Here is a 25,204-nt window from a genome sequence, read left to right on the forward strand (position 1 = left end):
GGAGCGAACAGCAAAGCCCAGCCCTGGGCCAGCTCATGCCGGGCTCGGTGGCTCGGAGCCTCGCGTGCCACCAGGTCTCGTTCTTGGACCAGCCCATGCTGGCAGCAATGGCCAGTACCAGTCACGTGGACGCTGCTCTGTGGTCTCTGATGATGCTTCCAGCTGACGTACCCACAGCACAAACCAGCCATCACCCACGGCCTCGCTGGCAGGACACGGACTCGCTGGAGACCGAACTTCCTGCTCATCCTTGGGGTTCATCCACATCCTCGCTGGAGCAGCTCCGCTGAGGGGGCTCAGGCAATTCGGCACACTCCAATACTAAAATTCACTAAACCCAGCTCCTGGCTCTGGTCATTCACAGCTACAGTGTAAGTAATTGCAATTAATGTATACATAAATGGTGGCAGAGCTGGAGGACCTCTAAAGGTCCCTTCCAGCCCAAACTATTCTATGATCCTATGATGAAGGCTAAGCAAAGGAAGCAGTCTAAACTATCCTTGTATTGATTTCTAACAATCTGAAGGACAAACTTCATGCTTTAAATAAAAATATTCCTAAATCCAGCACTGGAGTCTGTCAAGAAAAAAATTTGTCTTGCGAGAAGGCCGTCCATACAGCACGGCAGAGGTGACTGCCCCTTCCCACACCGGCATCATAGCCTGGCCCCAAGGGAGGAGAAGCCCATAGGGTTCCCCTTGCTTTGCTTTACATACGTGCACAAACATGTACACACGTGTGCACGCACATGCAGAGCATGCCTACATGACCGCAAGAACACGTAAGAGGTGCTTTGATGTGCTCCCTCCTCTAGGCTTGGCAGCGTAGATGCCACCGGTGTAACGGGACCGCTTATGAACCGGCAACTTGATTTTGCCCATTAGCTACAGGTAGTCTTCAAGAATTGAGTCTCCAAATGCTCGGGGAACACACATGGGGTCAGTGCCGCAGGAGAACGTAGAGCTGCACCGCTCCCCGCCGCTGCGGACGACAAATTCACCTTTTAGATCTTGGGGGCACAGGTTGGCGTTCGTCAGAACTAGAAGCGATGCCCAGCCAGTCAGAGCAGCTTCTCCCTTTGCACCCTCCTTGCACAAACTAATAAAAGTAGATGAAATGGGTTCAATTTATTTCCAGATATTTCTACACAGGAAAGCGCAGTGAGCTACACTGCAAAATTTACCGCCTGCTCTGCATGGGAAAAGTTTTTAACAGCTTGTCTATAGAGGCTCAGGAAATTTAACTGCATTAATGGAAGGTGTGAATTGAAAAGGACTGGACAAACTGCGCTAGCCCCCGGCAGAGCTGCCTTTATTTGGTTTTTCAGCGAGCTAAAGGAAGGGTCGAGGTTCGACAACTATGAATATAATATAAAAATCAGTAAGAAAATTTGCCTCTTCATGCATTGTTACGACAATGTTAAAACTAAGATGTGAATTCAGACTTGCACGCAGACAGTTCGTTATACAGAGAAATTTAATCTCTTTAAAAAGCCTCTCCGCCCGAGGGAAAACGCATTGAACCCAGGACGAGTTATTCTGGGAACAGCAGCCCACAGAAAACACGGACAGACGAGAGCGGCACAGAGGTGGAAAGGTGTTGCAGGAAACACCGAGATACAATTCCCCGTCAAAATAAGAATTCATCCCCAAACGTGCCTTGTCGCCTCTGAAATTACAGAAGACCTTACTTAGGATACAACAGAACTCCCTTCAGAATGTAACTGCCTGAGGTATTCACTTACACTGCCATGAAGTAAATAACTGAAGCAACCGTAATAGGAAAAGAATGAAAACCTTTTTCAGTAACAAAAAATGACAGGGATAGATTCAGTTTTAGCTGCAAATAATCTAGCTCAACAATTGACAATTAAAATGTCAACAGGATTCTTTTAAAATTAGATAAAATCTCTTCTTGACATTGTCATATATAAACAGGTGAGAGCTCCAGTCCATACACTGACAGTAGAAAAACCACTGGATTTTTAAGCCTCCGATGTTAACCTCAGGATCCAGATGGCAGGGGAGCTGCATCTAGTTTATATTAAAAACACCACTTTTAAACAAAACTCATGCAGAAGGATTTCTAAAAAGTTAGTTTTGTGTTTGTTTTAGGTTTTTGGGTTTGTTTTCTTTTTACGTTCCTGGCTTTCATCATTCAAAATTGACAAGTATAAATTTATTGAAGGAGATAAAAAAAATCTGAAGGAGCAATTTTTTTTTAAAGGGTAGCATGTGTGTGTGTGTATCTGGATGTGCGCATTTACGAAGGACATACTACAATAATGCCAGACAAAAAACTGCAGAGCCATGAGCACAACATACTAGAAGCTTCATGAGATTAATTACTGCAGCACTCATAAATTTGGTATATGCAGAGGCAAAATACCAGGATGCTACACTTAGCGTGGCTAGCCAGCCTTTAAAAAGCCATTATGGTCTGTCCACAAATACATTTAATGTTGTTGGATTTTGTAGTGGAAGTATGGCTTATTTTTGCCTGCATGGCTTGACCCGTGTTCAAAAACCTACTTCGGGTGAAGAACCAAGTCCTGCTACTGTTGAAATTACTGTCAGACATCAATAGCAACAGGATTTCACCTCATTTGTTCTTACAAGACATTTCTTGTCCACAAACGAGTATTTGTCATTGCCCAGCCATAATTTTGCTCTGTCTAGGCCAGGTTCTCATCGGGCGACAGCCACCAACCAACGCCTTCACCGCTGTTGAAGGGCATCTCCCCTGCTGCGGGACAGAGCAGAGGGTTCTGCCCACCATCCTGCGTTTCCATCTACTCTTAGGCTTTTAAAGATGTGCTCACGTTGCCTGAGCACGTCATTAAGCGCCAGATGAACCTGTCTGAACAGCGTAAGAAGAGGGTCCTCGTAGCGCCAAACGCGTTTTAATTCCAAGGGCCAAGAGAGACGCTCCTGGGGTTTTGCGACAGGCTTATGGCTACATCGCCACCAGCAAGCTGCTCGTCTATTTTTCAAAGGATGCTGAAAAATACATTGCTGCGCTAACGTTGCTAACATTACATAAGCGTATCAACATACGCATATAGTGATATAAGCATATCAAATATATCACCTGCCATTTCATCTTTGTGCTGTCTATAGAGAGAAGTAGTTGGGGAATTAGAAAATTGCATGGAAGAAAATCTGTTATTTTAAACGCCATATTAAACATAGCAAAACCACACCTTTTAATCCGCATGCTATTTGGAGCAGTAAATGACACAGTGGTAGACGTGTCTGTGCCCAACCTACCGTCAAGCTTGTATTATTAGAACTAATGCAGCTGCGTCACTGCTGAAAAGAAAGTAAGAAATTGCATACATAGGTCAGATTTCGGTTTATCACAGTTATTTTTCCCAATGTAGAATAGCTGGGAGCTGAACAAAAGTGAATCAGAGAACTTTGCACATTAAGGATGAGACTTATAAAAGCCGGACAGCAGATTTACACACTAACACATCAACTGTCAGGGTTGAGAGAGAGCCTCATGCTAGAACGTCTACATATTAAAACATATTCTTCCATTAGAAAGCTGTAGCATTTACGATCATATTAAAGTATTTAAAAAACCCACACAAAACAACAAAACACTGATGAGCAGGAACTCGGAGCTTATGTATTCACACCCGTCCTTAAAAGAGCTGGAGGGACATACTCTTTTTACACTGTCTTCTTGATTCTGAAATGTTCTGCATTTTGGGGAGACGGTGAAGATGCCAACCCAAATAACACGCACACAGGCTTATTTATTGTCTTCTCGGCGTGCTGGGCTTCTCAGCACGCGCAACGGTTAGTGTTTGGTGTACAAATATACTGCGTGTTTGTTAAAGACAATTATGCTGGTAGAGTTGAAAATTTCTTCTTTTGTGGTCACTGAATACTAACCAGAATTCACAAGCAGATGTTTTTAGGATCAGGCCTCTGAAGGTATAGTCTGGAGGGTGAAGGAGTTTTCATCATGTAAAAGCACCTTGATTCTCATGACCTTTAGTGTTTTAATGTCCAAACGAAAGCAGCAGCACTCATCTGGAGAAGGAAGGTAGTGCATAAACTGTTCTAGGAGGAGGAGATCGATGATTTGTTTAATGACGTCACCACTAACCCACTGCTTAAATCCAGACTCCGCCCTTCTTTTTCCTAAAACAGGGAAGAAAAAGAAATCCTTGACTCAATGCTGTTTTGGAATATGCAGTTCAGAAAATGAAACGGGCAATTCGTATCCTGCTTGTTGCAGCAAATCAATATAAAATTACACGTTAGCCAAGCGTCTATAATTGAATGTGAACAGAAACTTCAAGAAGAGATTGTGCAGAAAACCCTGGAGTAAGGTTGCCGTCACCATCCGGGTCAGAGAAGAGTCCTGCTTACATCCGAAGAACGCCCAGCCAGTGGGCTCACCCAGCACCCGAGGAACCAGTGAAGTTGGTTGAGCTCTTCAACCTGCCCCCATTTTCACAAAACAAAGGGGTGGAAGGAGGTGGCAGAGGACACAATTCTGACAACAACTTTGACTCTTTTTGCTCTTTTGCCAGATGTGACTGGGAAGACTCTGGAGAGCGTTTACATGTATTTCATTTCCCTAGGAAAAAGCTCATCCAAAATCCTGAACACTGTCTTTGCTTCTCCAGCATGGGCAGAGGAGAAATACAAACGGAGTAAGCTTAAAAAGCTAATTTTGGATTGGCAGGGCAGGGGGGAGGCGAGGAGGGGGGAAGAAAAACCCCAAACATATTCTAGAATCACAGGATGGTCAAGGTGGGAAGGGATCTCTGGAGGTCATCTGGTCCAACTCCTGAGTGGCTCAAGCAGGGCCACTCAGGACCATGTCCAGATGGCTTCTGAATATCTCCAAGGATGGAGACTCCACAACCTCTCTGGGCAGCTTCTGCCGGTGCTTAGTCACCCACACAGTGAAAAAGTGTTTCGCTTATATTCAGGTAGAAACCAACATTCAAAGACGCAGATGGCATGCGTTTCTGAAGAACTGCTCCACATGCCAGCTTCTCTGATGTTTTCGAGAAATTGTTAAATGTGCATTTTGAGTTTAAATAGCCACTCAGTGAATTTATTTTCCTTTTGACCCTGGTACAGCTTTTGAACAAATTGCTACCTACTGTAGTAACACTACAGGCAGAGCTACACAAAACCAACAGCCATTCTGTCAATGAAAACAAATAACGTGACATACTTACAGCTCTGTAATCCAAGAACATTTCTTTGAAGGCCAGAAAGTCAGTAAACGTGAGAAGCATATCAAATATATCACCTGCTATTTCATCTTTGTGCTGTCTATAGAGAGAAGTAGTTGGGGAATTAGGAAATTGTGTGGGAAATAAATTTGTTGTTTTAAAAATGTATGAGAAAGGAAACTGGGACAAGCAGAACAGTATCAAAATTTAAACAAGAATTTTATTACAGGACTATTGTAAAGCAAAACTTTAGCCAAATATTACCTTGCAGTATTTCCAATCCAAGCACATTAGTACATTATATTTACCTAAACCCAAGACATAAGAGTATCACATCAGTCCTTGAAAACCAGACAAAAAAAATGACCCATAAGTCAACAGAAGTAACACTCAACTAGCATTTATCTATTTATTTATCTTGAGCACTGAAACAGCAAAACAGTCCCTTGGAGGGTGAGAAAGGTTGTGGGGAGTCACAGAATGCTCATACACATCCCTTAAGAACTAGGGACTGTACTGACGATACTTGGTAGAGGATTTTTGATGCAAACATTTGGGAAGGAAGACTCTGTGCTGCCATATCAGCATATTTCAACAAGACTTTCTTAACAGTCAAGGGTTTTTGTGGGATTTTTTTTGTTGTTTTTTGATAAGAATAAAATAATTAAAAAGAGCTTTACCTTAAACAGTCTACCTTCTAAGCATACTATGTGCATTCATAGTAACTTCCCAATATCATATTTTTAAAAAATTAAAAATTAAATTAACATATTTTAAGATATTCAGTTCCCAATTACACTTGCTTTTCTTATTCATGGGGAAAACCAATGATCTTTCCAAAGTGACCTTTTTGTGAAGTTGGTTAAGCTAAACTGACCAAATGCAAAAGCTTAAGACAAACCAAACTCTTCTCTGAATGCTCTGTACAAGAACTGCAATAAAGACATTTCATCACATCACTCTCGAAAAACTACCATGCTATTGAAGTGTCCAACACAGAGCCTGAAAGAGATAAATGAGACCTAACCTTTTAAGGGTCTGGCTTCAAAGTGACAATGACTATGAAAACCCTCCAGTGTTGTCATTCTGATTTCTCTTCCTACCCCTTAAAACACAATATACTTCAGCATGACAGTTCAGAAATTTAGAGTAGCAGGACACACCAAAGGCAAGAAAAGTGGTCAGTCATGGCCTTCATGAACACCATTTTTTTTTTAATTAAAGAGGAACCGCTTTCTTTAGAAAGAGAACTGTCAAATCTAAGCTTTAATCCAGATAAAAAGAATTAATTGAGAGGCACATAAGCCACCCCCCAACCAAAAGCAAAGCAGGGACTTACTGCAACGACATTGTGAAAGCTGTCATATCAAAACCAGGAATCCGATCAAGCAACTTTTCTTCGATGTACTTCTCTACTAAAGAGATCTGAAAAATCAAACAAACCACTCCAACAACATCATAACAAATTTCAGGAGTAGATTTCAAAACAGCGCATCTTCCTTATGCCGACACCTTATTGACACTTTGCATTATCCTCACTGGGCAAACAACTGCAGATTCCTTAGCTGAGCATTGCTAGTTCAATTATTCTCATCACCGCTGAGGCACCAAGCTGAACGTTTTTGCTGGGAATGTTGCTGAGAACAAACACTGACTGTTTGTATCTAGTAACAAATTATTTTTAACCCATTTAACGGTATTGACTAGTAGGCTGGTGTAGTTTCATAATTATGCTTTGCATGAAGAATGTAACTGGTGTCCAATACATGAAATAATCCAACTGGAAAAGAACAAACTTTGTTACGCACAGATGTTAAACACGCTACTTGCTACAGCAGCAGGCTAAATTTCTATTCAAGAGAGTTACACAACTTCTAAAACATCTATAGAAATCTTTGGGCGAAACAAAGGGAAAGGAACCTAGAGCTCCAGAAAACATCGTTCTTGCTCACACATCATGACTGTGCTTCAGAAAGAGAGAGCAGGCAGTGTGTTGTTGGGCCCCTCATGACAAAAAGGACACTGAGTTGCTGGAGAGTGTCCAGAGAAGGGCAACAAAGCTGGAGAGGGGTCTGGAGCACAAGTCTGATGAGGAGCGGCTGAGGGAACTGGGGGTGTTCAGTCTGGAGAAGAGGAGGCTGAGGGGAGACCTCATCGCTCTCTACACCTACCTGAAAGGAGGTTGTGGTGAGGTGGGGGTTGGTCTCTTCTCCCAAGTAACAAGTGATAGAATGAGAGGAAATGGCCTCAAGTTACACCAGGGGAGGTTTAGGCTGGATATTAGGAAAAATTTCTTTACTGAAAGAGTGGCTAAGCATTGGAACAGGCTGCCCAGGGAGGTGGTGGAGTCACCATTACTGGAGGTGTTCAAAAAACATGTAGACGTGGCACCTCTGGATATGGTTTAGTGGGCAGGGGGGTGTTGGGTTGATGGTTGGACTTGATGACCTTAAAGGTCCTTTCCAACCTTAATGATTCTGTGTTGGCTCTACTCCATGTAAACCCAGTATTTTATAAAGGGGGGAAATACAGGAAATACTGGCCTTAATAAAAATAAAAAAGCAATACATCCGTAAAATAAGAAGAAGTATCTTACATATTCATTAAAAATAGAAGTATAGATGAGCTTGTTTTCTTCTGAGTCATCAAACTCCTGGTAGTGCTTCTCCATAAAAGTCCTCTGTATTAACTGGAAATCATCATCTGGGCCACAACAAAAATGCATCACACAGTTACGAGTTTAGTCATTCTTTTTGTAACACAAAACCCACATTCACTACTCCTCCGCTTCCCTGTTGTAACCACGGAGCCCCGCGCACGTGCGGAGTCGGTCACACGAGTACCGCAGCGTGCCATTGAGCTGTCATCTCTGACCCATCTGTGAGAAGACAGAGGCTGCTGGCGGAGGGCAGCGCTATGGGAGCCAAATCAGCAGGGCAGCAGCACATCAGTCTGCATTTGGACAGCAGCTGTGTATTCAGAATGGAACAGCATGCACATGTTCACCTAGCAAGGTCTCCAATTACTTCTTAGGAGTTTAATTTACATTTAGTATTAGCAACAAAGTCCTCCCACGTTACGTTCTATTAATAAGGTTATTTATTCTGAACCCCTTTTTGTTCAGGCTCTCAAGTCAGCAAAAGTGAACACCTCTTCCCTACAAGAACTCAAAATAATTTTTTTTCCTTGAATTAAAAAAATACTAGGGAAACTCCCAGATTTGTTTTCAACTGCTGAGGATTTTTATTCCAGTTGTGGAAGAAAAAAAAAAAAATTAACAGGGTAGGTCACCAAATTATTCAACAGAACAAGTATAAAGTTTACTTATACACAGTGTTAAAATACACCAGTCAGCTTTCTAAACCCTAACGCATTCAAAATTAGTTTAGTTAGCATTTCTCCAGATTCCACCACATCACCAGGCAAACTGAGGCTGCAGAATCTACATCTCTCTGGGAAGGATATGGTCAAAAAGATCATATGCTGTTCTGATGAGGCAGGTGGTGGCAGATGTGTGTGAATTCTGTTTGGGCGTCTTGTAAACTACCCTTGCACACACTGACTTCTCAGTTAAAATCACGGTCCTGAGAGTTTAGCACTTTTTATTGCCTAAGCTCACATGATGAGACTGGCACCATTCATCACTCCTGCTACGAACAGGTCCTGCCACGTTACAATTGCATGCAAATGTGCAAGCTACACGCATCAAAATCGACTCAGAATAGTCTCAAAAAGTGAAAAGTGGCAAGACATGATGACACTCCTCTCCAGTTATGCAGTGCTGCTGCAGACTGAGGAAATAAACTCTTCTCTGTCTTCAGCAGAGACAGGACAAGGAATAACATGCTTAAACTGCAGCACAGGCACTTTATATTACAGATTACAAAAGGCTGCCTGCAGTAGCAACAGTTAAGCACTACAGCAAATTGCCTGGACAAACCATGGCAACTTCTAAGAATATCCTGACAAATATGTTAGGAGAGGTTTAGGCAGAGCTGAGGAAGGGAAGGCTACCTCTCACAGTCTCTTCCACTCCCTTTATAAGGGGGATTCAGGGGGATTAATAACTCAATCCAATCTGAAACCAGGACAAGGGTATAAAAATCCCAGAAAGCTTTGATTTTCATGTGAGATTTATGAGTATCTATTTAAGAAACAGTGCATTGCAGTGGTGCAGAGGATAATTTTCAAGATTCAGAAGCACATAGCAAACAGCATAGAAAGACTTCTGTATATATTTCTATAAGCTACTGGGTTAGGGGTCATGGGAACAAAGGAAGGAAAGCTTCCATGAAGGAGGCAGGGGTATTTTAGCTCTGTATGTCTGCTAACAGAAGAGCAGCTTGCAATATCTTTAAGCACCCATCTTGCTGACTATAACTACTTGCAGAGCGTACCCATTATGATATCCTCCAGATACCCAACAACTGCATCAAACTCTGCTTCCGAGGGGGAGGAGCTGAAAGCAAAGAAAGACAGTACTGCGTAAATATATATTTCAACCACAGCAGAAATAAAAGTTAAATTAAAAAGCATTAACAAAATCCTAGGCACAAATAAGCCCAGTAATTACAAGATAACTGAATAATTTCCAGTTCCAACCTACAAAATAATCCACAACACTGATGATGAGTCTGCTTCATGGGGATTCTCGTCCGGCCTCTACTATATTTCCCCCCGGTAAGGGGCCTAGTCGAAAAACAATAAATGTTGTTTACTGTTTACTGTTGTTTACAGTTACTGTCATTACTGTCAAGGTAATTCTAGTCCTGGTGCAGAAGGATGTAAAGAGTGTAATTAAAACAGCAAATTGAGCATTTTCTAACCCACAAATCCCAGCTGCTACCCCAAGATTTCCTTCTGCTCTCTTCCCTGTGTAACTCTACACGGTGATCACAGAAGTAGAGATGCTCTAGAGAATACTTTGAAATACTTGGTCTTGTGGAACAACTTAAACTCAACGTATACGCAAGTATTACAAAACTGAAGAAACGAAAATGTTTTCCTTAGGCAAGAAACACCCTACATGACACAAATAAATGGCAGAATCTCCTCAGGTCATTCGATCATGAGCAAATGTTAAACACCATTATGGATCTGAAGTCATCCAGGGAAGAAACGTTTTGTACCAGCATTTCAGGACTCTGGATCCCTCTGCTAAATCTATTATTGTGCAGCTTGTTCAGACACAGTAAATCATCCACGGGATCTCCTTGGCCTTGGCATTCACAGCTCATCTTTAGTGGGGGATGAACTCTTCCTATATGCTCCGGGAAATGAAAGATAGGCTTTTCTCACACATGAGGGAAACAAGTCTCACAGGACATTTGTGTTATGAAAAAAATTAGCTTTGATCAGTGAAAGCACCATTTAAATTAAAATTAAATGCCTCTCTCTTTCTCTTTCAAATTTCTGTTTAGTAAAGAGAGCGGAACACTCTTTCAGCCTAAGTTTTTAAAAAGTCATTAAAGTTGTTTTGCTATTGAATAATACCCCAGTGAAATTAATCCAACAACAGTTTAACTGACAGTTTAACTATAACGAGCCAGAGGGCTCATTCTGACCAGGAAAAAGGAAAAGGTATTTGATTTAAAAAGGCGTCCGATTACCAAGTGATGTTCTAGCAACATTTCTGATCTGTTAAGCCTTGGGAGACAAGCAAAGCCAGGGCAGGGGAGTGGAAAAGCCTGCGCTTCCACCTGAGGGCACACCACCACCAGGAGAGGAGCTGGCACAGCGCAGCTGCAGCATTACATATCCGGACCATCACACTTACAGCTTCAGGCAACAGGGCTCATCGCTTTCCATTTACTCGCAAAGACAGGAGACTTTGCTATGGATCATTTCCGCTCTTATTTTTCCCTTCCAAAAAACCGCTACTGTTGGTTTTATAGCTTATTCTAATAGCAACAGAAAATTTAAAGTATTAATGTAAACCCCAGTTTAAGCTTGTGAGACAAATAATGGAATTTCACCTGTTCCAAAACAGCAGTGATTCCAGCTCTCTGTACAACACACTGCACAGCTTAAGAAACACGTGCTCATGAATCCGAGCCTTTGTTGCCCCACCATGCCTACTCTAGGCCAGCACAACCGGTGCTGCTGAAGAAGCCCAGGCACGTGGCCATTTGTGATAGACTGTAGACTGAAAGAACTAAATCTACAAACCAGAGTGACAGAGGCACGTGTCCCCTTCTGCCACAGGCTTACAGAGAAGAATATGCCAGAGAAATGTGGGGCAAAGCAGCGTCCTAGCATCTACCGGTGTAAAATTTGGTTGAGGCCACCTGTAAAAGGTCTCACATGTCTAGAAGGAACATATTCAAAACATAGAGAAAAAGTCTTTTCTCAGAATCCATGATATAAGACAACATATGCTCTTGAAAAGGTGAGAGAAATTTTGAATTCAGAATGAACACAAAATAGTTTTCAGCTTTGCAGTGCTTATTTTGATCACTCAGCCAGGGCTATCTGGTGCTACGCTCATTGCGGTTATATTTAGTTTTTCACCTAAACTCTGAACTGACGTTATCCCCTCTGGAGCTTAGCATTCTGTGCCCTTGTTCTCCGAAGAGGCAGAATCTGCTAATCAGCATGCTGTAAAATTCATTTTCGTAATTAAAATATCTTAATAGGAATATAACTAGCTTATTAAAAATCTGACACAGAATGTAGCATACTCACGTGGCTACACCAAAGTTTTCTTCATCAGAAGTCTCCATTGTTACTGCATGACCAGACCAGAGGAGAGACAATCTGTTAGGGGTTATTTCTTCTTTTCGGACAAAGTGCTAAGGAATAACATGTGGCTTGGCATTAATATAAAATCAGTTGTTAAATTACCATACAATTCTCAAAGAAAAAATCAGGAGAGAATCTTTAATCTTTAGACGTATGAAGTTCAAAATCATGTTCTTCCAAAGTTACTGCTACTTCTTTCCTGTAATAATTCAAATTCTCTAGGAACTTTCTTCACCTACTCGGAGAACAGGCTCAAAATTGCTCACACTTGCAGTTAATCTCTGTAAGGGGGTTTCAGTTGGCCTTTAAATTTTTTCTCCTGAAGCCTCTATGACCGACTATTATGAAGACACAAGAAGATGAAGTCAGATAAGATGCGGATGCCACCGTGAGTCCCAGAGAGCTTGCAGGCCAGGCTTTGGCTAGCGGTCCCATGTGCCAGGCCACGGCCTCTGGCCAGCGCTGGGGTGTGTCCTGGCCAAATCGTCGGCCCGTGGCTGTGAGCAGTTACCGGTCCATCACGCAGGACAGTTCTATAGCATCACCCCATGACACAGGAGGAGGGACGAGCGAGACCCTCGCCTCCTCCTCCTGAGGAGAGTGAAGACCCCAGCCCCGTTCCTCCCCATGAAGGCCGCCTCGCCGGCCTCACCTCCCCCTCCTCAAAGGGATCCAGGCGACCGGGCCGTCATCTCGCCTCTGCAAAAGGCGCTCAGGAGACCGGCCCTCGTCAGTCCCCCCCTTCCCGAGGAACAAGGGCGTCGGACCCGTATCACCTCCCCCGGTCCCGGCCCCACACCTACCGCCGGTCACGGCAGCCGCCGACACCTCCTTCCCCCCCAGCCCGGCCGTCTCCTGGGAAACGCTTCCTTCCGCTCCGCCCGCAGCCAATCGGAGAGCGGAGGCGGCTGCGGAGGGCCCGCCCCATCCCCCAAGGCCCAATGGGAGAGCGCGGGCGGGGCCGGGCGGGAAGGGGCTGCCCGCCGCCATGGTGAGCCGTCAAGCCTAGCGGGGCGGGTGGCGCCGGCGGCCTGGGCCGAGTTAATTTCCAGGCGTCAAAGGCTGTCCTAGGAAGAAAATGAAAAGAAAACAGAGAATAGGCTGCGTTGTGAAGCACGCAGCCGTTATATCAGCGGATGTTCCGCTGACAGAGTAGGGCGCTGAGGGCTAAAGGATGGGGAACTAAGAGCCAGGACCTCAGGCACACAAGCCCACCTAAGGCGGGCGTAATTTGGGCCACCTCGGCTGAAGGCTGTGCTCAAATGTTTCACACAAGTGTGGACACCCACCTGGCGCTGGCCTTGCCTTTCAGTTTCTTCTTCAAGGCATGGCTCCCGCTTCAACAGGCTGCCTGCACAGCCCTCTAGCACAGAAACGTTTGTAACCCCAGCTCTCCACAGAAGCAAAAGAATTAAAGAACAACAAAAAGCCTTCAAAACGTGGTTTTTGTTTTTTTTTTATTGTTGAATGGACAACTTTGCTACAATTCATTTCCCCTTCTGAGGACCTGTGGAGCCACCACCTCCCCTCCCTGGCCCCAGAGCCCAGGGACTGAGGGGGGCACTTGCACTGGTCATGGAGGATCGAGCTTTACAAAGATGCCCCCATCATGGATTTCAGCAGAAAGCCAGTCGAAGTACAGTCTTTCCCATTGTGAAATGAATAGGACAGTCCTCTGCAACACAGCTCCCTCCTCCGGCACCGTTGGCTTCCTCTGCTCAGCACCAGCTGTACGGAAGACGGTCTGGGGCAAAATTTTCCAAAGCATCCACATCTTTTCAACAAAGAATGCAGGCACTTAGTCCCATGTCCACAAAGGCAGCGAGGCTCTTGGGTCACCTCCATTTCAAGGGGACACCGGACACCTCAAAGCCGTTGTGGACCTGGGCCTTAAGAGCTTAATCTCATACAGCAGTTGATACAAATCAGGAGTCCTAGGCACTTCTGAAAATTTTACCTCAGTTAATCCTGGCCAGGGAAACCAAAGCCCTGAAGTTACTAGAATCTATTAAGGCAGAGTTCAAAATGGTTCTGTCCCACCTCTTCCCTAAAGTATGGTTTGTATCTTCATACCTTAGGGATAAAAACCTATCATTGCATTTGGAAGCATTTAAAACTTCGGTTCAAGTGATTCCGAAATTCTAAGATCTTTGTGGCAGTGTTCCTGTGTTTGCTCGTTCAGCACAGAGCTGGAAGGGACTCAGCCCTGACGGACAACGTGGATTACAGCAAAACATCGTAAAGTAAATGAGGTCCCTGTGGCACGGATTTGCCAGCCTGCCTTTAATCAAAACAGGCATCCAAGGCAGAAGAGAATTCACATTTTAGCAAAAATACTAACCAGCACTCCACTTCTGAATTCAGTCTGTATTAGGGGGGAAAAAAGTCAACAAGAAAACGATAGACAGAACTTTCCTAATTCACACATTGTACTCCAGAGATTCAATGGAGACACTTTTTTCCTTCCCCCTCCCCCTGGACAAAATTCAGCACCCTTGAGTTATCAAAGGCAGAAGGTGAAAGGAGTTGCTAGAGCGCTTGATGCTGGGACCTGTGTGCAGAGTGCTCAGCTCCTATTTAGGTCAGTAGGAAGTAAGAGTGCTCAGCAGGAAGAAGCAGCCTCACCTCTGCTTTGTTAACACTCGATAGTAGAGATAACAAAGGATTTTAAAAATTAGATATAATCGCAGCATGACAATTCACTACAACAGCCTCTGCTGTTGAATCACTGCCAAGAAGTGTGATGGTTTTGGTGAAAGTTGTGTGTGAATTAGTAAAGTTCTACTATATAGCCAGATAATTTAAAAAAAAAAAACAACCTGTACAAGTCTTAGAAGAGACTGAGTCATTTCCTCAGTTGGTGCAAAATAAGCATAACTCCACCAATTTTTGTGCTACTTCACTGACACCAGTTGTGAACCCTGATTCCTTGTAGAAACCTAGTAAAACAGTCAAAAGCTGCCCACTGAAATGCATCCTGAACATACAAACGTCACAAACTTGTAATTAAACTGGAGCAGAGATTCCCACTGTATGACCCCTACCAAAAATATGAAGTGTGGCCCCAAACCTGCTCAAAGCAGGACTGACACGTGGCAAGCAAGGTGCATTTTTAAAGAGTTACAGAATAAGACCAAACTTACTATCCAAATAACTTTTTTTTTTTTAATAAACTGGCCCAAAATTCTCCTCCAATTTTTTTTAAAGATAGTTCCATATTTCCAAAGTGAACATAACTTTCAAAAACAACACTGATTAAAAAAGATGTTCAATGATACCTTAAAAAATACCCAGAATATCAAATTAATTCCAGTCCAGCGTTATAATTAGTTAAGAATACCTCCTGAAAATTATATCCTCACAAAAAAATGTGGGTACTGAAGTTAAAAGCATCAGAAACATTATGTACTTGAAAATACCACCGATCTTTTAACGTTTAAAAACAAATCAGAACATTCTTTGGAATCACCAAGTTATTAAAACATACGGGTTTCTCTACAGTCTCCACACTGTCTTTTCAAATCCGTCTGTGTACAGATTAAGTCTTTGAGCAGTTTAATATCCACTGTCGGAAAATACAGAGTCTCTGACCAGCAGGAGGCTACATTAAACAGGAAAACATTGGCATTCTCTTTTTAGTACTGACTTCTGCCAAAAATAGAGACTTTTGAGCCCAAGACAGCACAGCCCTGGTTTAGGAGATCCTTCTTTTCGCTTCTTTTCTAAAATGCATTGTACGTGTACTTCCAGTGCAAATTCTTTTCAGCACTTACGACAGGCGAGAAGGAAAGGGGGAAGAAGAGAGACACTTCTCCTGTGGTCTTGCTTGGAGGAACCAATAGCCATAGCACGCTGACCTACAAGCTCTCCTTACTGTTGAAACCAGTTTCTGTTGCTGGCAACCTGAAATAGCTTATTAAAGATTTCATTTTTAAGAGAAACAGATTACAGTTTAGCATGAAATCTGGCCGCGGCTATGGTTCTATGTGCGTAAAGATTGGTTAGAGATGCTTTCCCCTTTCAGTATTGGTTGATTAAAACACAAGTCTGTGGTATTTCTCCACATGTGTCATGAAATGTGAGAGATCTGTCTGACTCGGGTTTGTATTTCCTGTCGACACAAAGGGCAGGTCTCCAGTTGCAAGGCACACTCCATGCACAGGTCGCTGAAGGAGAAGAAAAATCAGTTGACGCCTGTATTTACGGTATGAAAAACTAAACAAACAAAAAGAATTCCAAGCACTAAGCGGCTTAGTTAGCCTGCTAGAAACACAGTCAAGACCAGTCTTTCAGTGTGGAAATTAGGAATTGCAAGTCAGGTGTTGTGGGTCCACAGGCTTTGAGGGGAGCTCCTGCTGCTCAGCACCTTACAGACCTGAAAGTTGCAGTTGGTCGGGATTACACTTGCACGCTTTTCTCTGGTCTGGAGAACAGCAGCCCCAGCGCCCTGCGGGAAGCTCTCTTCACTTCTTGCTGGGGCACACAGGGCACTTTTATTCCCTTTCTATCTTTGCAGCATCAAGACAGAGGACCCATGGCAAGACTGCTTCCACAAATTAGGACTTGGCAGGCACAGTACTTCCCCAATCCCAAAACACACACACACAATTAGGCATTAAATCTGCTCAGGTCTACAGTGAGGGGAATGGTGGGAACACTATGCTTAACCTCTGTCACATCCTTAAAAGGAGGGGTTCTTTTCTTTATGCTAAGGAGTCAATCAAGATAAGCAAGGACTGCATCTGGTCTCACCTAAGCTGAATGTCAAACACAACACATTTTCCTGTTTCTTTGGTTTTGGGTTTGTTTCAGGTTGCTTTTAAGGTTTTACCTGTGTCCACACGGCCTGAGTTCTGTGTCTGCTACCTCATCACAGCAAACTGTGCAGCAGTTCTCTCGGATACTCACTTGCTTCAACAAAGCCAGGCGCCTGTGCCTGAAGAAAGACACAGCCCCCACCACCATTAATTTGACTGAAAACAACAGATTCATGACTATTCCGAGTATTGCATCAAGACCAATGCAACACTTGCCTGGGCTACTTAACACTACTGCTGATAAACATCCATCATAACTTCCCACAAAAAAGGCTTTAACACACCCAGAGATGTTCAAAACAGTCTTTGACACCCTATTCTGGTCTGTCAGAAAGGGACAAAGAGGGTGTTAGATTACACTTCTCCTAGCTGAATGCTTAAAAAAAAAAAATTGTTCTTTAGTATCTGTGTACTTTTAAAGGTTAAGAAAAAAAACCAAAAAACACACAAAGCCATGTATCGACAAAATCCAGAAACCCTATAATGCTGTAACACAGTTTAAAAGAACAGAAATTGAAAATAAAATCAACAGTCCAGTATGGCAACTGCCACAAGGGAGAGTAAATGGATAAAAGTTCCCCATTTGATGAAGTAAGACATTTCACGTTTGGAACACATACACGACATGTCAAAACTGTTCGATGGCAGGGTGATGTGTCTAGCCCAGACTAGGACTATGCCCCACACTAGATGCATTAAATTCAGCACAACTCTACATGAGTTTATGTTAAGTCCTGTGATAGATAATTAGGGTTCACTCAGGCCCTTGCCTTATTTTTTTTTTTTCCCCATCACTTTTAAGATCAAAGAGATCTTTTTGTTTAGGATTGGCTTATCGTTTCCAAACACTTCAGGCTGTAGGGCAGGGATGATCTTTGTGTAAACACAAGGAACAACAGTGTCCAACCTTGAATGGAGCCTTTCAGTGCTGTCACATATTAAATAGCCTGTAACACAGGAGGCCAAGTTTCTCCAGTCAAGCATCAACAGGAAACCAGTTTCTCCCAGTTTCTCTCTACACCTTTTGGCACAATCAGATAACAGTGCTCACAGCTAATGCTTAAACATTGCACGGAGTAGTGCCAGAATGACATCAGTAACAGTCACATCTGATCATCAGCTAAAAACTGCAAAAGCCGTCATCTAGTGCATGACCTAAGACAGAACAACACTTAATTTGAAAAAGGGGGCTAGCCAAGAACAACAACTAAAACAGATCATCTTAAGGGATTCGGTCAGACTCTCACTTAAAGCACCTGCAGTCACAAGCAGGTGTAAATTACTCTATGTAATTTACTATGTACTTACTATATGTAAGTATGAAAGTCTCGCAAGTTGCATTTGATTTTCTCTGCATAAATACAGTATCACAAGCTTCAAACTTTGCCAACGTGTGACTGATCCAAGAGTAAGGTATTTTTTTGTTTTCTTTTTAGACACTAAGATACTTAAGTACCTCAAGTACACTTGATCGAACAGCTAGGTAATTCAAAACCAATCTCTGAATTTAACTATAGCCAGGGGTACCCACCTCCAACAATCTCTGCCCCCACTTAATTAGAAGCGACAAAAGATTATTTTGACCACCTACATCAGCACCACTCTAGAGGGCCGCCTTTAGCCAAAATTGCAAGTCTGGGGTACACTATATCCCAGATTACGCTGTATACTGTTACTGTTTGTGTTCCAGTAAGTTATTTTATTACTAATGACCTAAAGCAGAAAAGCCAGTAATTTTCATTCTTGCCAGAAATTTGGCAAGTTAAGGAAAAATGTATCCAAACCTATTTCTATCTGGCTTGATTTATCTTTAGGTGGGAAAGCACCTCTAAATTTGAATAACCTTTGTCAGTACTGTCATTCACAAATGGGGAAATTTTCATCTGGATCAGGAGAGGGGGGGAAAAAAAAAAAAAAAAAAAAGGACAACTTCACATCTTACAATCATTCAGTACCTCCCTCCAGGCTGCCAACATCACAAATTAGGTCAATTTTAAATAAGACTTTTTTTTTTTTTTTTTTAAATTAAGACTAGACCTCCTCAGCTAACCTAATCATTCTTAGGCAGCAGGAGGCACTTATACTAAAAACAGTTTACTGTGCAGTACTAGTTAATTTTAATTGATCTTAGTATTACAAAAAAAATTTAATTTAATGGATTTTGGTTGTATACCTCCTGCCCTACTTGTTAAGCTACACTGGAGCCTATGGTCTAATCATAATAAATCTAATCAGTGCAACCCCATAAAAGATTGGCTTTGCCAAATACAATGTAAGACTATACAACTCAGAAGTGAAGCATTTTATTTCTCTGTATGCAGACACAAACTAGACAGGAGGATTACCTGGGCAAAATGATTTTCTCTTCTGCTGTCAGAAAGGCATAATCATTAAAGGTACTAAACTTCATTGATGGTGGGTACTTGAAAGGTTTTGCCCCAAAGTTGAACTCACATTGTTGATAGGACATGAAACTTGCTGCAGCAAAAAACCCAGATCTGCAATATGATGAACAACAGACATTTCAGAATGACTTAAACAATAATAGAGCTTTCCAGACATGTTACTACTATTACCAGACAAAAATATACCCTGAAACAAAAAGAGACAAGTTCCTTCAATAGAAGTGTTCTACAGCTAATTGGGAGAAAAGCCTCTAAAACATACTTTCCTCGTTTAGTTCTCAACTTCCTAATTTACTATCAGGGTTTATCTGAATTTACTCCTGAGTCAGTCAATAACAGCTGCCTACTGTGCAACTGGGATTAGTGACACAGACTGAGAGCAGATACACACATCTGAACAGCCTACAACCTGATCCTCTTTACACTGCTCAGGTATCTCCTTCAGCACTGGGAAAAGTATTTTTCTCCCAAACAACTGCTGTTTACAGTAGAGTTGTGAGGAGCAGTACCAACCACAAGGGACACCTCCACGTCCACCCCTCCTGCTGCTTCATTTGAGCAGGCACAAATCTGGGGAACTTGCAACTCTTGTACACTCGTCGTGCAGGACCTGTGCAGGATGAATCCAGGTCCGAGCTCTCTTAGCACAACGCCCATCTGTTCCTCCTTGCCCTTGCAGGATTACCTCAGGACAGCTGTCTTTTCTTCAAAGCCACAGAGACACCTTGTAAAAACACCACAGCTATCACCTCTTTTAGTTTTATTTACTGAAAGGGCCCAAGTTGAGTAATACCCTAAGTGCTAACTGAGTAACAGAATCTGTTGAGTATATAAATGACGGTTCTACTCGAAGAACAGAGTACTGCGAGCTGAATAGACAAGATACTCTGCAACTCTTCAAACTTTTCTTTGCTTGCATCTTGAACTTCATTTTGCAGAGAAAACATGAATGAAGTTACTAGCACAGTACTATTAATTTACAAAGTACTGTAATGTTTAATTAAGCTGCATAGGAAGCTTCTTTTCTCAAGTATCACACCAGCTTATCTTTTCAGAACTAAAAGGCTGAACTTTGCCATGACAGTCAGAGGAGTTAGCCATGTGTTAATTTTAACAGAGTTGGCAAAATAAGCCTAACACCCTTCTGTAATGCTACCAAGAGACGTCCTCCCATGAACATTCAATGTGCTACTACAAGAACTGGCTCCAGTGAACGGCAATAAGTTAATACGCACTCTTCAGCATTTACAGGACTGAGGCTTTATTTTCCAAAAGATCAAAAATTCCTCATGCGCTACTAGAAATTTGTTCATCTTGTGCTACAGCCTCATTCTGTTTCAATGCTGTGCTACTTTGACAGTAGCAAACATTGAGTTGAATCTACCTTTGTAAGGTCCAAAGTATTTATTTTGGACCCTGAAATCCACCTGCAAAATTATATCCTTCTCACTGATTTCTCAGCAACTTTCAATTGGGAAGCCTGCTTAATGATGGCTTGAGGTAAGCAAATATGAATTTACATCCCAAATGGGAAACACTTCATATAATTAGAACAATTATCCAGACAGGTCACTGTCCTTCCAAATGAGCACATACTTACACAGCAGATGAAAATACTTGCTTCTCAGCAGGAAGCTGGTTTCCATTTAAATAGAAGATCATTTGCTTTTCTTGCAAGTCTAGTAGAAATCCTATTGTGTCTCCTTACATGCAAAACAAAGATAATGTAAAGATCCCACCTCTGTTAAATGCCAACAGCTGAAAGAGTTATTGTTTTAAGTATCACATATCTCACTGAGTTGTCACACTTAAATGGAACTGTTTTGCAAAAGCACAAAAGAAACAACAAACATTGGTACAGACAGTAACTAAAGAAAAAAACCACCCAGGACAAAATAGTAAAAAAATAAAATATTTCAGTCTGCCAGGGCATTACTACTACATAGTTGTAGAATTATTGCAGAGTATTTGCCAAAGCCAGAAAAAAGCTGCACTCTGTCTCTCCTTGGCTATTTTACACCCGTTGAAGATAGCCTCAGAACACATACTTGCTAAAGACTAAGTTTCTAATATGCTTGTGTCATTTATTTTTAAGAGGTGTGTTAATCTAGCCATCCTTGGGAGAAGAGAAGGCGGCACAGTTCACACAAGCATGGCATGCACAGACTCCTACCAAGATTTCAAAGCTGAGATCAAGAACAGAACTTCGCTGTCCAAGGAGTTATCCAAGAATATAAAGTAAGCAAGACAGTGCAACTCCTCCTTAAAAAAAGAGAGTCTAATTCAGAGATCAAGGTTTTTTTCCTTCCTCTAAAATACCTCTTTTAACCCAGAAAGGAAGATTTCAACCTTGTTTTGTAGGACTACAAGCATCTGGGAAAAAACTGTTATGATTAAGTGTCCAGCCAACGTTAGTTGGTGCTATGATTTCTATCTGTCTATGAAAAGAAAAGGCACTGAAACACCAAGATTCTTTTTACAGATTGTGGAACAAGAGTGTGGTGCCCACTTCATACATTTAAACCACTGCACATACTAGTAAAGGCACAATAATCATTAAACCTTTAGTATCATCAGGATTAGGCAGCAATTGCTCTGTTCACACCTATCAAACTGTTTGAGACACCTGCAAGAGGAAAAAATTCTGTGCAAAAATCCAGCTAGAATAAAGAGCAGAAGATGGGCTGAATACCTTCTTTCCAACAGGGATGGGAATGTGGTTTACTTCTGGCATTATACCAGATCAGCTGCCGGCAGCCATCATACGCACAGGAGTATTCATCGTCCCCGATGCCATAACCTTCCTTTAGAAAAGGAGTAAAGCATTTCAGACTGCAGCCATTCCTCGCACAGAAGGGCTAAAGTTTATTTTTATTCAACTAAACCATTCAACCAAGAGCAGGAAGGGTTTCTCCCACCCACGTGAAGATAATTTTTTCAAACTAGTCTTAGTTTCATTTTCACATCAAAAAGAATTTGCTGGGGTAAGGAGGGGGGAAGAAAGGGATAGTATCCCCAAAGTATTTTTCATTCTCTGTGAGCTCACATCACTCCTGTCTATTGAACTATTTAAAAATCAGAAGTCTAGTACCCAAACAGCTAACTTTTTGCATCTTAGAAAGTCATAGAAGTGTAATGACTCTCTTATCTTGAAGTCCCAGTACCGGACCGGTAATACATTCCCCCCCCGCCCAAGATCCAAGCGCACCAGAACTTACAGTGCAGAGAAAGAGAACAAACCCATAGTCCCTTCACTGAATTTGTTGCATATTGTATCCCTTTCCGTGCCAGCCTTCCTCAATTTATGAAAAGGTTAGTGATAGTCCCAAGGTCCAAGACAGATGCAAAACTGAAAGTTTCAGAGTGGGAGAAGAATCCGTCATGTAGGAGAGCCCAAATATGAAACCCAAAAGCATAATGGAAGAGAGCTTCCTCGTGCTCAGCAAATTTGTCTGGAGTGCAAATACTAGACAGTGTCTGATTACACAAGCCTCAGATGTCCTGAATTAAAGCTAAGCCCAGCTAATGGGTGTTTAATGTCATATTTAGGCCTCGTCTTTTTCTTACACATGCTGTAAATAAAGAGCATATGGCCATCTGATGACTGTGTGACATACCCAGGAGATAACAGCCTTGTATTTCAGGTAGGCACCTGCTGCACTTAAATTAACAGCAGCATTTAGCCACAAGCAAACCAGTTGTAGCAAGAGAAAATGATCCTGCTCAGAGATGTGACATCTCCTATTTTCATACCTTGTACAGGAAGCACAGACAGAAAAATGAATATACACCAAGCTCCTTAACAGTAAGTGGGAAAAAGCTTTTAAGCTTCTTAGCAGTCTAAAGGCAGCCACACAGCCTTTTATTTCAAACAGTTTCCATTACACTCAATGTCTACAATGCCTGTGCTCAGGACAGGTCTGTATGGTATTTTTGTTTGGTTGTGGGGTTTTTTTGGTGTTTGGTTGGCTGGGGTTTTTGTTTTATGTTTTATTTGTTTGGGTTTTTTTGTGGGTTTTTTTTGTTTGTTTGTGTGGTTTTTTTGGTTTTTTTTTTTTTTATTTAAATCACACTTGCAATTTCACGTTAGAAATGTGGGACTGGACTTTGGATGTGAGGTAGAGATATATCTATGTTATACACCAGCAGAGGACAATGCTATTTACATGAACAATGAATAATCAGAAGAAATGGAGCAAGACCACTGAACTCAGGAAGATTATAGTTAAATGGTGAGAAAACCTACTCTCCCATTCCTGTTGGGTTTCTTGCCACTGGTGTTTGTTTCATCTCCTTGATGTATTTCCCTACCATAAATATTTACCTACATGTATGTATTTGGCCTATCTTCATATTAGCTTCTGCATTTGACTCAGCTGTAGAATAACTTTTTCTATAATAATCAGAAATGAGCAGTTTTAAATGCTTATCTCTACATTTTTTATATATATATCTATATAAAAAAAAGTATAAAAATATATTTATATTTGACTATAGGTTTGGACTTCACGTGCACATGGCACATTTTGTTTTAATGCTAGTAAGTACATAATTTTGTAAGTAAAACAGTAAGAAGAAGAATACTTAGAATTAAGAATAAGATACTAATTTATCTGGATGAGAGAGAGTGCAAAGCAAACTATAAAATAAGACAGTGCACTTAGAATAAAGGCAAGAAGGTAGAGGGTTAAATCTTTTTGTAATCCTTATTTTTAATTAAAAAGCAGCTGTTGCATACCCAAAACATACCATGTTACTGCTACCAGCAGATCCAATGATACCACGCTATACCAGAGTCAATTTAAATAGCTATATTTCTGTTGTGAAAGTTCATTTAATAGGAAAGTATGTTAAAGAGGGTAATCAAATGGCTGCTTTGTGACCTGTGTAAAAGTGAGGGCGAGATAATCTGCTAGTTCCTAGCGAGCGGTTGTTTACTTCACAAAACAAGAGACAGTAAACCACCGCTGTCATCTAAAGAATTTCCAAGAAGAGACTCAGCCACAAGAAAAAAGCCATTTCCCTGTAGCTTCCCGAAAACAGCAAGCAGATAACAAGCTGTCACTGCTAGCAGCTATGGATGGCTTGTGTGAACAGTATCAGTCTGTAGCAATGACAATACAGCCTTTTCTTGTACCACTAAAGGCAGCAAAACAGAGCTTCGAAGTACAGAAAAACTGAAGGAAACACAAAAGTGTTCAGTTACTACCGCAGAATAACCAGAGCTATTTTCATAGGTGGTGTAAGTTGGAAAATGCTGAAGTTACATCATCGGCTAGATGACATTACATGTACTCACATGATTGAGAAATTTGCTGTCTTTGGTAGCCCATCCTATCTGCATCACTCCCGAAGTAACGACTGTAACTTCATAGTACCAAACTCCAGAATCGACACAGAACGTACATCTAACGCTTTCAAAGGATGAGGCATCACACCGAGCCTACCAAAACCAAACCAAAAATTAAGTTTCTACAAAACGAGCATTTCTTCTCTGGACCAATGTTCTTGCATGTAAGAATACACCAACATAATTTTAGAGGCACTTCAGGCAGAAAGCATTCTCTCTTTATAGCAATAATTGTCACACAAACTAGCAAGGAGGCAAGACTGAAAATTGTTCGGTGGTAAGCCGCGGGGCTGGGGGGAGGAGAGGGGGAAGTAGAGAGTTGACAGAGTCAGTTTAAAGATTTAAAGACTAAGACAACCAAGACAGGAAGACCTAAGCCATTGGTTGTTAGCTGACTCCTGGTACAAAGGACAGAGAGGTATTCAATATCAATTAATGAAAATTCATCTGTAATGAGTCAAACAAGTCTTTAGAAAAAGTATCAGAGGAAGATAAGACCCAGACATATGGCTGAGACAAAAATCCTACTGCTGTGGGCTTTTCAAGACTAGACAGGACAATCAATAGGAATTATACTTTGTGAACAATTTTAGTCAAAACGAGTGAAAAGCCAGCTGACTCTTAAGCACCCTCCTGATTTTGCTGAGATTTGGGGGCACAGGTACAGGTGTTGCTTTACTGTGAA

General features: G+C 41.9%; 2 protein-coding genes across 2 annotated transcripts in view; both read right to left on the minus strand.

The window, feature by feature from the left end:
• Nucleotides 1-4,008: 4,008 nt before the first annotated feature.
• On the minus strand, nt 4,009-11,928 carry ARL2BP (ARF like GTPase 2 binding protein; the record flags this gene model as incomplete). Its single annotated transcript, XM_082005572.1, has 6 exons — nt 4,009-4,154; nt 5,210-5,306; nt 6,546-6,631; nt 7,803-7,909; nt 9,604-9,665; nt 11,891-11,928. 6 exons carry the CDS (start codon nt 11,926-11,928, stop codon nt 4,074-4,076), a joined length of 471 nt encoding a protein of 156 aa, XP_081861698.1. The 3' UTR covers nt 4,009-4,073.
• A 4,088-nt stretch (nt 11,929-16,016) lies between these two features.
• RSPRY1 (ring finger and SPRY domain containing 1) overlaps nt 16,017-25,204 on the minus strand; it is a gene marked incomplete at both ends in the record, with an annotated part of 21,999 nt that continues 12,811 nt past the window's right edge. Inside the window, 6 exon segments of the mRNA XM_082005500.1 lie at nt 16,017-16,113; nt 16,779-16,883; nt 19,110-19,262; nt 20,770-20,872; nt 21,862-21,973; nt 24,469-24,612. Coding sequence (XP_081861626.1) covers nt 16,017-16,113; nt 16,779-16,883; nt 19,110-19,262; nt 20,770-20,872; nt 21,862-21,973; nt 24,469-24,612 — 714 coding nt within the window.

The sequence above is a fragment of the Phaethon aethereus genome (genome assembly GCF_964289735.1).
Source record: "Phaethon aethereus genome assembly, chromosome: 13".
In the NCBI taxonomy this organism is placed as follows: domain Eukaryota; kingdom Metazoa; phylum Chordata; class Aves; order Phaethontiformes; family Phaethontidae; genus Phaethon; species Phaethon aethereus.